Consider the following 16291-nt stretch of genomic DNA (forward strand, 5'->3'; position numbering starts at 1 on the left):
CACTGAGATCAGCGTTTCTGGTTCAAATTGGTATACTTACAGTTGTGTCTTGCTTTGGACAGCAGCAGGACTGCTAGTGGAAGCCATGTTGCTAATGATATGAGCAAGTAACTGATCGATCTGGTGTGTGTGTGTGTGTGTGTGTGTGTGTGTGTGTGTGTGTGTGTGTGTGTGTGTGTGTGTGTGTGTGTGTGTGTGTGTGTGTGTGTGTGTGTGAGAGAGAGAGAGAGAGAGAGAGAGAGAGAGAGAGAGAGGGAGGGAGGTGAGTTGTTCTTGCTGCATTGTTGTTGTTGCATGAACAACTGAACACTTTTAAACAACTGACCACTTTTAAATATCTGAATAAAATGTACACAACAATAAACAAAGGCTCCCCATCTTATTGTCCTTATGCAGCTTTGTTTGTGCACTGGCAAAAGACCCGGCCAAAACTCAGAACAAGTATGGTAACTTCGAGCCAGTCTGCCAGGTGTTTGGTTGCAGTGTTATACCTCAGATAGTCAACTCTCTTTTTGGAAAAGACTCCCAAACATTCACAGCAGAAGCAGAACATAGCCTCTACTACAGAAGACAAACACATATTGATGCTCCCAATATTTCATGGTTAGCGTTACACACTCAAAATCTCTTTTGTTTTTTGCTTTGCAGTATGATGACTACTTTTGTAAAGCTGTGTTATAATCAAAAAAGATCATGGGCGTACAACAGAAAACAAAAGGTAGCATAACTTCTAGGTGACATTCACTCATAAAAAATGACAAGGAGATTATGTGCCTGCTGGGTCAGCCAATGGCGTATGCCTGTCATTTCTAAAAAAAAAAAAATTAACTTTGTTCATAGAGACTGCAGCAAGAGAAGAAAGGGGAGATCATCACACAGGCTAAATGAGATTCACAGGCTCATCCATAGTCTGGCACAAAGCCCACTTCAACAGAGATGAGGGCCAGGAGAGATTGGTAAAGGTCAACACTGCAAACGGCCTTAAAACGAAGTATAGGCTTCATTTCGGGGACAAACTGAAATGTATGGGATCCATGAACGTATCGCAGTACAGACGCCCAACAACTTTTTAACAGCACAGCCAGATGTCATTCATCAAATCTTGAATGAAAAATGTTTATTCCACTCTGCAGATTCTATTCAAATAAGGTTTGAGTCTATTTTTTAGATTATTTTAGGCGTGTTTACAGTACATGTACAAGTAAGATCAACTGTTTATAGACTACTGTTTTATGTTAAGCACCTTTAACTCCTTAGTGGTGGACTACATATTTAATTTGCATCATAATGAAAGTGAAAATATTAAGACATTACATCATTAGCTTTTAGTAAACTGAGCAAATATGGTAAGTCCTGGACATCTAGTTATTTTAAAGAAGCTCTACTTGATATTCAGAACATCAGTATAGCAGCAAACAAATATTTTGAATATAATGTATAGTTTCTCTGTCGTTTGCTATGATATCCTGTCTGACCATGCATGTGTTTCAATGCATGTTCGTGTCTTGTGCATCAACATCAGACACAAAGGGCCGAGACAAATCATTGGAATTTGATGAGTTGGGGAACCCTCAGTAAGGTCACTTTTTCTATAATATGGCACCTTTGAGTTAAAATTTTTATTTTTAGTTAATAAATCACTTTATTTGCTTGTATACTCTGTACCCTGTTTTCCCAAAAGACAAAGTATATAGCCTACAGGGTAGTTCTTTTTAAGCGTTGGATCATTCCAGTTTGCACTGCTATCTGAATATATAAAGATATTTATTGATTTTCTATTTTTATTACTTGCTTGACAAGTGTGTTCTTTTGTAAGCAGTGCACAATGATTTATGACTGCCATCATTCACTGAAATGTTTGCAGGTAGTAAATCTGTCATTCATTCATCCATGTATTGATTTCTTTTTTTTACGGATGTTTATTTGTTATTATAAACTAATGTTTTTTGGGGTGTTTTTTTCTCCAAATGTTTGAGTCAGGTTACTAAAGATGCAACACAAAAAGTGTTCTGGAATAAATTAGTGTATATTCATCGTGAGCTGACTTACAATTAGCAGCATTACACATTTTAACTATTTTACTTCAATAAGCAGCCTCCATTCACAGCTGGTTTGGATCAATCTGGTTGCAAATCATAATATGAAATCGGTAAAAACAGGTATAAAACTAGAAAATACTAGTGATGGGCATGACATCAGTATTCCTTGAGTACTTGCTTCCTTTTTTTACAAGATCTTACTATTCTATCTTAGATTGCAACAACGTTCAACATTAGATAATAACAGTGCTGGGCTGCCCCATAATTGGCTAGGCTAATTTCGACAGTGTAAACACTGAAACACTGTAGTGCTCTCATCCATCTTCTTCTCCATCGGAGAAATCTCCGGCTGAGTCGCATTATAACCAAGCAGTCTGATGTGTATAGGTCGGTATGGTTACTATGTAGCAGTGAGTGGCCGTGCATATTGCCCCTGCACTCTGGTTGGAGTACTTCCCGATTCATGAGGGCTCTGGTCAGCACTGTATAGTCAAAATTCATACCGTAGGGCAAATACAGTATATTAAACCATCCGCCGTTAATCAGGCGATATCAGTGTGCTTCCCTATACTGTGACAAGAATGTGTGGATGAAGCATCAAGTTGTTCAGTTTTATTCATTTATCAGACCCCCGACGCTGGGGTTTGTGCTAGCTGAATCCGAGTTGCTGAAGCGACTAACTTAAGGTCTGTGTTTCCCAGTGATCACAAATAGAATCGAATTCTGTTGGGAAAACTGCGGATATTTCATTAGAATGAAATTACATAACGTGAATCAATGCTACTAAATAAAAGGTGAATGAAACTTTAATGCATTCACTCATCTGTAAACTTCATTTCTGAGTCAAGACATCATCAAAAACATATTTTAGATATTTATTTATTTTTCGCTAGGTCTTAAGTACTTTTTTAATAATTTAATGCAAGTACTCGAATATGGAAATGACTTATAATGCCCATCCCTAATATTAACTCAACTTTCTGAGACCACAGTCATGTAAGTTCTGTTTTATGGTAGAGTTCCCCTTTAAGATGTGTGAAACCAAGATAGGTGCCTCTTCAGGAGATTGATGTAAGCACTGCTTTAACCACTTTTCAGCATGACCAATTGTGGCATTAAACTTATCGTGAGTATCTTGAGACCGGCTGGCAAGTAAAAAAATCTCCTAACCACTTTTGCTCAAATACGGGTCGAAATAATCTTTAATAGTGTAATTGCCCTTACAGTATATCAACTTCATTGCTAAGCTCACACCCACTCAGAGGGGGCATGGCGTGTAAAAATACTATGACAAAGAGCATGGCAAAGAGAGAATGACAGTATGTGGCGTATAGTTGGGGCAGCAAGCAGCTAATCTTTAAGCCTGTTCCCCACTTGTCTGAGCACATTTGCCTCTGGCTTGAGGCTTATCCCTACAGATGTATATCTGTCAACAGAAAGCAAGCAGGGCAGCAGCAGCTCTTTTGGAGCACATTTGTCCCCTTTACTGGATTATTCATTTGCAGTGGTATACAGCACAGCACCGGAGCCAGCACTTGGCAGCTGGGAGACACTCTGCAGGGATAAGCTAACCCGAAGCAGTAAGGAACGAGTATTCTTGACTGTAAACCACCTTTCTCTGCCATACCTTGCCTTCAGCTCCGCCAGCTTATTCCTGCTGCCTGATTATTCCAACTCACAGGAGATGCACCCATGCATACATTTCACAGGCTCCCTGTGTCTCACAATATGTGACATTTTGGGGTTTCAATCTTGCTTCGGTCCACTATGTATTCATTTCAAAAGCTGTTCAATACTCCCAGATCCAAACTGAAACAGTAACAAAAGAAATGAGAAGTGATGCACCAACTGCCATCCTATAATATACTGAAAATGATAAATCGACTGTGCTGGTAGGATATTTCTTCACATCTATGTCCACTGTCCCGAGTGTTGTGAATGCTGCTGCTGACTGCTGGAATCAAGCACATTAATGGTAGAAATGGCTACTCCTCACTGAATTCCATAATAGGCCATGTGGTTTCTTCCACGGACAACTGTAGGCTACACAAGAAAGCTCTCCACTGAAATTCTGACAACACAAAATGTTTAGTCTTTATACATAATGAATCGTTGACACTATTGTCAGGTTGTTAAACACTAATTAGATATTGACACAAACAGTAATACTTATAATCTTAACCACATGCATACAGACCAGAAAAAGTACTCAAATTCATATACTTTTGGTTTATTTATTTGGTTTATTAAATGAAAACATTTAAATAATGCAGAGCAGTGTATGTTAAGACATGATTGCATTAATATGCATGCATGTATTGTACATACCTATATTTGAAAAAGGTTTGGATGGAAATTCCAGTACATAAGTGTTTCAAACATTGCCTTCATGCTAAAAGATCATGGCAAAATGTGGTCCTGGAGACACCTACTGAAGCTGGAACTACCACAGAGGTGGTTTTGAATATTTTGCTTGGTGTTTACATGTCTCTATGTCTATGTATGTCTTTCTGTGGACAGATTTTGTCACTGCAATAGGGTCGCAACCATTCATGATAGAGTCATGAAGCATTACACGTATGCCGTCGCAGCTGATGGTTGGTCTCAACAGTAATTTAATCATAATTCAACAATGACTTTTAAACAATTTTAGACAGAGGTTATAGATTCAGAATCATCAATCCATATTATAATAAAGCTACAAGGATTAATAGAATAATCGATTAGTTGTGAAGAACTCTATTAATCGCCAACTGTTTTGATAATCGATTTATCTGTTTGAGTCATTTTTCAAAAGAAAAAAGGAAAATTTCTCTGATTTCAGCTTGTTACATGTGAATATTTTCTGTTTTCTTTCCTCCTCTATGATAGTAAACTGAGTATCTTTGCATTTTGAACAAAACAAGACATTTGAGTACATCGTCTTGGTCTTTGAGAAACGCTGATCAACATTTTTAACCATGTTCTGACACTTTAGAGACCAAACAACTAATTTGTTAATCAAAAAAATAATCGGCTGATTAATTGATAATGAAAAAAGATAGTAGCAGCTTTAGTCTGGCAAATGTATTGTTACATAGTTAGATGTTTTCAGACATTTTTCGATGGTCAAGATGTTTTTAATGTAACTTTTCAATAACAGCTACATAACTTTGTGTAACCATTTATCTCATAAAATAAAAGTATGAATAAAATGACATCCTGTTCTACCCTTCACAATATTTTCACAAATTCAATCTACTAATCACATTCGAGGTCATAACTATCAAAAATAGATGGGTCTTCTCTTGGGCCAATATTTGAAGGAAATATCAAACGTTTAACAAGGCACTCTTGCATTTTTAATGACTTGCCTCAATTCCCTCCCTAATCAGGGAAGACTTTTTTCATTTACATTATGAGAGAATTATTCACCCTCTACCTCCTCGTCTCTTTTTTTGTCTGTTTTTTTGACATCTGTGGTTTTGATACCAGATTAAATGCTGTATTCTCCGCTTTGCCATATTACTGCCCCCACACACTATGGTCAGACACGCTCCACCCTCAAATGTCACCTGCAGGTTGTACTTGCCAAAATGTCTGAGTAGATAAGAAATGATGAAAGGCTCCATGCTCAAACAAAAGAAAAGTTCCCTTGGCGGTATGGGAGATTTTGGGGTTTTTGGAAGAAGGAAAGTGATGAAACCCTTGAGTACAGGAATGTCAGACCAAACCAGAGAAGCTGTGACCAATAAAAAAAAATTCACAGATGATACAACAACCAGACACAACTAGCCCACAGGTTTGCAAAGAGACGGAGTATGGCCGCATCACAGGGCTAATTAGCACTACTAGCCTGACTGCTACCAAACCTGTTAACTGGCTCTGACAAGTCTGCCAGGCGTGAGCACAGTCTGCCTTTGGTGAAATATGTTGTAATGACTCTGGTGCAGATATACACCAACATCTCACAAAGTGACATAGGGTCCCACTGGTGCACAGGGATAATAGGGCCTCACACAAGGCAGGATACATAATAGAGAAGAGACAATATATTTACAGTAACTCTGCAAGTAAGAATTACTGATTCTCACTACAGCATATTAAACATTTAGGCAATGTAGCTAGCACTAGGCTGCAGCTATAGATAAGAGTCCAGCAATGCATTTAAGAAAAAATACTAATAGTGTGGTTGTTCCAAGAAGGATGAGCCTGCACAAAATGACGCTCTGCATTATGGAGCATGAACAGAGCTGCTGAGGCTGAAGTGTTGTCTACAGTATCACTGCAGTGTGATGCCACGCACTGCAATTTAACTGTCGATTAGGCTGTGATCGCACAGAAGACGCATGAACCTTATTACCTTTGCTGTGGAAGGTTATGTTTTCCCCTCCCATTTGTTGGTTTGCAAACACAAAATCTCAATTTGTTTTACAGATTGTAATGAAATGTAATGAAAGGTTAATCCATTGCATGAATCTAGATGCACATCAGCATTTTCTTAGATTGACTTGTTAACACTGCAAGATAGGGAATTTATAGAACATTAACCACAAACTACTACTACTCCAAAACTAGTGCTCTTTGAATGAAAAAATCTGGCACATGTATCCAATAATTCCCCACCTCTGTGTATTTTAGAGCAGATTCTGATCCCAATGCATTTTTGACCAATTTGATTAACAAAGTTGGAGAATGGCGCAGCCTTGTAGGAGATGCCTGCTCTCAAACTTCTGGGGCACTGCCCTGGGCGCTCCAAGTTCATATTTCTAAACTTAAATCACATAGCATTAATATTTAAAGTAGCCCTTGAAGTGGGCACTCTTACCAGAGCTTTTGGACAAGATGATAACATTTTCTGTGCCCTGTTCTCTCTGGCAGGATGTCATGAACCAAAATGTGTTGCATAATGGGCTAGGTTTCTGCTGTCCATTTCTTTGTCGATAAGTCATCTAATCAGCCACTTTGGTCTGTTCTGGATGATTAAGGTTTCTTTAGTCATTTAGTCATTTTTTTAATGCTTTTTCTTAATGATGAATTTATTTTCTCTGAGACACTTATGAGTACATCTCTGGTAAACACAAAATGTATAGTGCTGCTTTTTCGTTGGTTCTTTGTGGAGAAATGTAGTTTTATTTGCTGATTAAATCAACGATAAATTAGTCATCGGTGCTAGTTGACTAAGAATTTGGACAGAGGACAGCCATACCATTTTTATTCAACAGTCTTAGCTAGTGAAGATATTAGTATTATAATAACCAAAGCTTCTGTTGAGCTCTTGTTGTCCATGTTACAGTATTTATAGATCAGCTCTAAAGAAGGAAAGCATTGTTTTGCACAACCCTCTGATAAAGGAATATAATGCAACAATATACAGTATAATGCCCACTAACAGGCATAAAAATGGTGGAGTGATTAGTTGAGCAAAGCTGTAAACGTATGTTGTCGAAAACCACCTTCAGCTTGCAATAACCGAATACTCTGAGTTTGGTATTTATACTCTGTTGTTAAAGCCAAGATTTGCATCTGACATTTAAATATAAACATTTTATGTTATTCATTATTCTGGATACTCAAACTTCAGTGTAGATAGAACTGAAATGGGGCATCCAAGCAGGCCCACACCAACCTTAAAGATCCCTAGTGATTTTCCATATAGCCAATTGACTACAGTACAACTCACGGCCAGTATATTACTTCCAACCATTTCCCAAAGCATACCATTAGTTTTAAGTGTTTCCATCTCAGCATAGCTTTAAAATTGTCCGGTAGAATTTTAAAACAAGCTTAATAAAGATCATCCGGAACACCCTGTCCATTTAATTGTTTTCCTTTTAATGCAGGATGCTTTTTTGTGTTTAGCTATCTTTACAACATTAATGCATTTCTTATTAGAGGCCAATTCTCATATTCCATAAAACTCAGTATCCTTGAATGCACCATTCCAAGTTCCATGTATCTGCAAGTTCATTTTTCATACAATACTGCCATGGCAGATTGGATGGATCGAAACCTGAGGCGGATAAAGGACTCATTTGATAATTCATTTTTTTTAAAGTGATGATGCAATGTGGAAATGACAAGAGCAGCCTTATAGGGACTGACTATAGGCTTCTTACTGATTTGATGGTCTGAGTTGGTTCGGAAAGTGAGATCATCAAGGGGTATCCTCCATACCAAGAGTTTAGATTAATTCTAAATCATTAGAATGATCAGCTATATAGGATGAACACTCCAATCATTTTACTCTCAGGACAATTATCTACTATTATCTCCTCCCTACAGTGTCCTGAATTAGCAATGACCAAAAAAAATCCCCTCTGATATCATGTGGGACTAAATCTTGTGAAACTGTCAGCATAGAATTATTTTTAATTATTTTTTCTTTGTTTGTATTTCTTTAGGGGGTTCCTGACATATAGTCCCCGAGCTGTGTGAATTATGTATCTGCGCACTGGTCTCCTACAGGGCGGTGGCTGTGCAGGCATGTCCAAGAGCGGGACGGTCTGTGGGGAGTTGAGGGAGTTTTCACGAGGAGACGCTGATGCCTGGCTGCAGAGAGGCATCACATACGCAACCCTTACCTGCGTCGGATCCCCAGCAGCCCAACTTGGAATGAACGACTACATGGCTTGTCGCTGTCAGTAACGGCTGACGGTCCTGGAGAATGCGTCCGTGTACACACAACCACACACACGCACGCATTCTGCCTACACTTAAACACAGTGCGCAAACTGGCCGTGCTGAAGACAAAAGCCCAACTCAACTGCAGCCATGGCCGTATCGAAGACTTCTTGTCACATCTGCAAAGATGATTTAAAGTCATGCGTAAAACGACTTTAACAGGCCCAAAAAGAGCCGACAGTGTGAGTTAAAAATGATCCACCTCAATGACACCGGTCTCACAACAAACAAGACGCACGCCACCAGCTGCTGTAACCTTTCGTGCATCCCTGTGTCAGCATCAGGGGACATCACTGGATGAGCAGACAAACAGGAGGCGACTGCAGGTGACTCATCTGCAGCCTGATGTGTAATCTGCTACTTAATACCAAAGGAAGGGCAACGTCCAAGTTGTCTCCGATACGAAAACTTGTGCAGCCGCATTCTGCTTTTCATTGCGACGCACAATTCAACTTCCAGGCATTCCAGCACAGTCGGCTGACAGCAGACACCGACAGCCGTCCCCCGGCCAAAACTGCAGCGCAAACACGCATCATTTAAAATAAAAAGGAAAATCAACTGTTTCTACTGAATACTTGGACTCACGTGTGACATGATCACATAGGATCTTTACACTTAACGCATCCGCCACCTCGCAGCACACCACGCCCGTCTATACAGCATCAGCCAACGCTCACCTTTAAAGACGCTTGCACAGAGGCTGTAAAGGATGAAGATCAACTGCTGCTTGACAATCATATTCTTCTCTTTTCCTTCACAATTCTATGTCGACACTCCACTCGCGTTTGTCTGTCTTTTTCTCTTTCTGTCTCTTCTCCCCGGGATGGACTTATCCAGGTAAACGGCGCAGTTTGACTGACCGGAGTTACATTGATGAACTCTGCGTTCCAGAGAAGTCTTTGTGTATTTTCGCAGATCCGGGGGCAGTGATATCAGTAGTCTAGCAGGACGGCAGAGATGCTCGTCGGCAAAGTGCAGTTCCTGCCTTCCTTTATTGCCTTTCTCTTTGACTCGCTGCAGAGAGCAAGAGTCCCGCCCACGCTTTTGACTAATGAAGACGCTTCACCAATGGAAAACAACTAGAAATAGTTCTGATCTCTGATAAACTGTCGAAACAATTACACCGTGTGGCATAAGGGTTACTTTCTTACGCTAATTTCGAGAGGGAACATCAGTGATCCTCTGATCAGTTTCAGAAGGGTCATTTTGGAAAATGTCAGAGCAGAACAATTCGTCTCTGTAGAAATATGGTTTAAGCCCATCATAAAAATAAAAATATCATAAAATATGATAAGGTCATAAGGATAAGGGCCAATGTAGCCCTCTCCAAGGCTCTCATAGGAAACAGTGGTGATGTTCTCTATGCATGTTTTCCAAAATATGAGTCTTAACTGTGAGAGTGCAAAAATCCATGCCAGTCATTTGATGTATTAAAATATGCCCACAGCTACCAGAGTTCATTTAACAGTTTTAGACAGTTTTGAACAGCCGCCCCAAAGCCGTAGCAGCTTTGTGAACAGACAAACAAGCCTGCAGTCAACACTACACAACTAAAATAAATGTCACAAAGCTCAGAATTGACACTTATCATCACTTGGAAAAAAATTTCAACGCACATAATGAGTATCTTTCTTGGAGTCTTGGAAATACAATGAAAAAGGACAGCATGCGCAGTAACCGAAGAAAGACCTGCATATTATAGATTGTGTGAAAAGGCACTCGCTTTCCCAGAGGTTGTGACCTCATGTCTAGGTGTGTGTCAGGAATCAGTGCACAGGCGTAGGGGAGGTTAATGGGCTTCTGGACATCCCTTTTCCTTCAAAGGCTCCTATGAGCGGTGCACAGAAATGAGTGCGACCATCCCTAAAGACAGAGGTGGGCTCCAGCCAGGGATCGTTTTCTAAGCCCATCGCAAGGATTTTACACATGGTTTAACATGCTGCCAGTCGAATTTGGTTCAATTTTGCACAGTGGCCTTCGACGCCACTCCCACTTCAAATCAAAATGCTGACCTGGCCATGCTACCTGAGAAAAACATGTGGGGCTAAAAATATATTCCAGGCTTTTAAATCATCAGCTTTTCTCTCGGTAGGAATGAATGTAAATGACATGTGAAGCTCTTCCATTCATTATCTAAACAAGCAATCAGATGGATCACTAATTTTTATTACCAACCAAGAAATTAATGAAGTGTTTTTTCAGCATGTTCTAATCCATTACAGCTTTTAATAAGAATAGGTCGAATGGGGACCTTTTACTAAGACGTGTGCTCACTCACTTTTGTATGCTGATGCTGCGTTTTAGCCTTTTTATTTGGAACCATGCACATCTCTAATCCCCGGGGAGCCACTGTTGCCTTACTGAACTGTAAACCTTGAAGGACTGAGCACTCTTGTGTGACATACATTCTCAATACAACTCACTTGTAATTCAAAGCAGTACTATACAAAGACAATTACCATGAGGGTGGTGGTAAAGGATCAATCCCACGTGTCCTGAAGGTCAATTCCTCGTCATTTCATTAGATCTTTGAGAGTAGAATTCCACTCGTGCGCCTTTTAAACAGCGAGAATTTATTGACCATGTGAGTTCAGCAAAAAAGCTTGGGGTGCTGACACAGATCTGTAATGCAGAGGAGCATATTCTGCTTTGCATTTATCTCTGGGACATTACCGCATACTCTGTATCATTTAAAATGTCCAAATGTGTGCATTGTCAAATTTAACAAGGTCACCAGCCACTTTTGATCCATAAATGTAATTAATAATACTTAATTTACACTGAAAATTTAAGTATAATATGCTATGTTCAAGTCCACAAGAGAGAATCAAAACAAAGGCAGAACAAAATAGTTTAGTCTAAGATTAATTCATATGCATTAACCTGTCATTGATAGCATTTAATTCTCTTTGCTGATTGAAAAACAACTCATCCAGACACACTTGGTTCACAATCCATTGCATGATGGGCGTGAATGGCAGCAGCCTTGATGGCTGAATGCTTTATGTAAATGGTGTGCTGCACACAGGATCAGGACATGCACTGTCAGTCTTTTTGTCATTTAAGCAATATTACTGTTCTTCACACTACCATTTCTATATGCAAGATATAACATTTTGAATAACATTTTTCTTTAGAGGTAACATGTAATCTTTCAACAACTACAACTATGATGTAATAACCATAGTAAAAATGTGTGTACATTTGACATGATTTTTTTTATCTTTTTAAACTACCTTGTATATCCTATGACATTTTACATAAAAACTCCACATTAATAATGTAGAGGTCACTGCATGACACTTGGGCATTGTAAAATATGTTGTGTTGTGAAGGAGAGAGGTCTGGTCTGCACCACTGTTTTCTCTTCTGCTTGGATTGTGACATCTACTATCTACTTATAAATCAGCCAAATATTGGCTTATTGCAGATATACTGGTATCAATACATATATTGGCAGTGCTGATAAAATATAAATCAATATTGTGTTACTGTATAGCCTATTTCTCACAACAAGTGTTTTCAGAAACATATTTTAATGTGTCCGGTCAGTGGTGGTGCTTGGTTTTGGCTAGACATGGTCAAATTTTTTTCATTTTACAGTGAAACAGTGCATTAAAATGTGTTTCTGAAAACACTTTATGCGAGACATAGCCAATAAAGAATTGTATAGGTTGTTTTAGGTTGGTCACAGTGGAATCTTTCAGATGCCATTGGGAGCACCCAGGAAGCGGCAGGTAGAGGAATGGGTACATGACTTTTTCACATTGTCTCTGTCTCATTATGCTGCCAGGATATAGTGATAATAAATCCCCCATCTTGATTCATACATTTTCAGTTTAATCTGAGTTTGATTAAGCTCCCCTGTCAGACATCGTCTTTAACCCGCCCCACATTAGATAATCTGTTGTGGTTGGCTTGCCCCTGAGCTAGCCAGCTAAAAATCTGTATGAATGGGAGAGGGGCCAGATGATAATAATAAAACAATGTTATTACCCTCTGCAGAGCTTTCTCGTTCTTTCTGGTGTGGCTGGCATATCACACTGTGATGCAGTACGTCAGGAGGATACTCTCCACAGTGCTTCGGTAAAAGTTGACAAGAAGCTGGCTGTGTGGCTCTGCTCAGCTTCCTCAGGATGCAGAGGCATTGTGCCTTTCTGATGACAGTGGAAGTGTGTATGGCCCAGGAGTAGTCCTCAGTGATGTGCACGCTCAGGAATTTGAAACAGGAGACTCCACAGCCTCACCATCAATGAACAGCAATATTTTAAAAATATATTAATACTAATATTATTAACATAATAACAAATGTGTTGGTACGTCTTAAGTTTTTTTTTCCTGTGCCAGCGCTCTGTGAAGGTTGCCAATAAAAAAAAACAAGAGAAAGGAGTAATACTATCCCAATTTGTGTGAATTTTTGTTCTTTTTGCTGAGTTATTAGTATTTGTTTTTAGTATTGTATTGAAGTTTAAAATCATAGTATTATGACAACTTCAATACAAATGACAGCACAGATGTTTGATATTTAAAATCATAAACGGATATGTTTTAATTTTCAGCTGTGAAATGTCCTAATTATGTTAAAATATGAACAAACTGATATACATATTTTAACCCCAGTATTTATATTGGTATTAGCTACAAAAATCCAATAGTGGTTGGGCCCCCACATACTATGCATATTATTTTGTCAGCTGAAGCACTGGGCAAGCAGAGCTTAAATCACCTCAGTTGGACAGTGTGGTTACACATTTCCATTAGGAATTTGGCTTCAATTAGAGACAACAGAAAGAAATAGGTGAACCAATTATACATGGAAAATTCCTCTCAGGTTTAGACTTACCAAGATCTGCACTGGATGAGCTCAACCCACCAAAGGTCAACTGAAATCCCCCTCTCTGAGCAAAATGTATAAAACTCTGCATTATGAAATGACAAAAGAGTTGTGCACATCATTAAAAATGTCTGTATTAAACAATGTGTTCCCAGTATAATTGTGTGTTGTTCTGATTCAGAAAAAAAAAAATGCAGTATTTATATCAGCCAAATGCTGCCAAAAAGCTGAAGCGTCAGTTCGCTGGATGAGTGACAATGAAATCAAAAGTTATTCAGCTTTGTGTGGCACTGTCACTGTCAGAGATGAAGAGAAACCAATGTTTCTCTAGTAACATTAGACCTTAAACAGTCATTGCACAAAGAGGTTCCATATTAGACTGGTTATCCCCATATTCATCTGCCGGCGATTTTAATTCACCCTTCACCTGGGTGTGAAAAAGAGCATGTCTATTCTGTTTGTTTCCTATCCCATATTTTGGATCCAATCACCAAGCTGGCTTTTTTTCTCATTGGCTGGTTAAACACGATGATTACAGTTAAGTGTTGCACATGCCTTTGTGTTTACAATTTACATTCAACATGGCAGCCACCGCTACCTATTGATGAAGCTGTTGCTGCAGTTTGAAAGGTTTCAGCGGAAAGTTTTGTTTGAAAACTGAGCAGAAACTTGCCCTGGAGCAATTCCCTTCAAAGAAAGGATGTATTTGCTTTACTGCTGACTGGTTGTGGTAAAAGTTTATTCACCAGTTAGCCCGACTGGTGGCCAAACAAATGGAGCATGTCATCTGGATAGTTGGTCTGATTGGTTGAAGGATTGTCCAATTGCGTGCAGCCATTTGAACTAGGCCACCTCTTGTGCTGAAGAAAATGACAGCAGCCTTCCCAGAACGACGTGCAATCTACAATTGAACTTGGTCTGGTTTATCTAGTTGATCTTTCGGCCCTTATTAAAATCCCCTATAGTCCTAGCTAGTATGGCTGAACCTACAACAACATAAGAGGGACTACATTTAATCTAAAGTACATTTCACAATATAAAGCTCAAATATTCACCACAAATGTTACAATATAGGCTTTACAAAAGTATAATTGGTTTATACTCCCACAGGGAAATGTCTGCCACTGCATCATATAACACATTTGCCAACAACGTCACAATGTGCATAGACGCTTAGAACATCATAGATCAAATGTGCTACATACACTCTTGCTTCAATCTCAGAACCCATCAGCTACCTGTCCGATGACAATCCAGCCTCTAGGGACAACGGCTAATATTTTGGGTTTTCCGCTGTAGCCAACATATATATGGCCAAGACTTCCTCTTCTGAGTGGAAGTCAGTGTATTACATGCAGTTGGTTGCATATGTTGTTGTATTACTTCGAAGGAACTAAGTTTGAAACGTCATTTAACTAAATAACTAATCATTAATAATTTAGTGCAATGCATTTCTCTCTCCAAGTTCTCTATTCATACAAATCAGTACACTGATGTTCAAAATTATTGAAAATATATCTAGACAAACTACAAGGCAAAACAGTGTTATAATATAAGAGCATACTAGCATATCTATTTGCACAATACTCCCTAGAAGCCCTTTTATCCAACATTCCCCTCTGATTTTAAGTAATCTGACATATATTACAGCTCCTACTGTGAGTGGATGGAGTGGTGTGTTTGCACTCGAGTAAAATATTTCAGCACAATTTAATGTAGTAGTTACCCAGCACAGTACCACAGTGACCTGTTGTATTGCTCACATCACAGAACCACTGGGCAGAACCTTATTATGACTCATTAATTGCAAATGTAATGTTAAATAAACATTGTAAAATAACACACACACACCTTATTTTGTACTGAAACTACTATTGATATATGATTCATCTTTGTGCCAGGAGAGGTGTATGGTAATCACTGTATTTTAACTGCACAGGTCCAAGAGCGTGGAGCTGTAATAATTCAATCAATACCGGCCTTTTGTCTTAACTTTACAAACCAGGCATCTCTTCAAGGGCACACACCGCCCCTGTGGGACCAGTACGGAGGCATATTCAAGCAGACACTCCTCTCTCTGCCTCTCCATCCCTGCTGATACAAACAAAAACCAGTGCCCTGGTTATGCAGAGTGAAGTGCTTTGTGTTAGGGCTCACGTCCACGATAGCCCACAGCAGCTGGTGTTCTCACAGACCACTGCATTGAAAATGGGCTGATTTCAGGATTTAGCTGTCCGTGGTGAATTTCTCACTCTGTGCTTATTGGGGCCAGAATCACTTTGATATGGACTTGCACAAGATTAACAGCAAGATTCTAAGTCCCCAGTCACAGTTTTGTTACGTATTGCTGTGGTTATTGTCATTATGCTTCTCTGACAAAAAGATGCCTCATTAGCATACAGCTACTTCATTTGAACTAAAGATTCAAGCTCCGACATTATGATGGTGATGATGTCTGGAAGAAAATAATATGTTACTTCAAACATCAAGGTCATTGCATCACATTTGTCAAAGTAAAGAAAGACAAGATTTAGCAACATAAACCTTAATGATATGATATTATAATTATATATGTCAAATATATTGATGTATTACATTCAAATATAGGAAAATCTAAACAGCTCCATCAATCCAAAAAAAGAAAAAGAAAAAAGAGAGCACCACATCTGGTGTCTATCAACCTTTATTCATTATACACTAAATGAGAATGATTGGTTACAAGTTTGAGAAGCATTGCATGACTTCTTTAGCAGTC

General features: G+C 39.0%; 1 protein-coding gene across 3 annotated transcripts in view; it reads right to left on the reverse strand.

Moving 5' to 3' along the window:
• Window positions 1-9618, reverse strand: part of cadm2b (cell adhesion molecule 2b) — a 166677-nt gene extending 157059 nt beyond the window's left edge. For 2 of the 3 annotated variants that reach the window (XM_083913952.1, XM_083913951.1), the window contains exon 1: window positions 9380-9618. In XM_083913952.1, the coding sequence (XP_083770078.1) occupies window positions 9380-9440 (61 nt within the window). In that variant the 5' untranslated portion in view covers window positions 9441-9618. Of the gene's footprint in view, window positions 1-9287; window positions 9345-9379 lie in introns of those variants that run through there. The other variant, XM_083913953.1, reaches the window with a different exon arrangement.
• Between the last annotated feature and the right edge of the window lie 6673 nt (window positions 9619-16291).

This window comes from Echiichthys vipera (genome assembly GCF_963691815.1).
Source record: "Echiichthys vipera genome assembly, chromosome: 5".
Lineage (NCBI taxonomy): Eukaryota > Metazoa > Chordata > Actinopteri > Perciformes > Trachinidae > Echiichthys > Echiichthys vipera.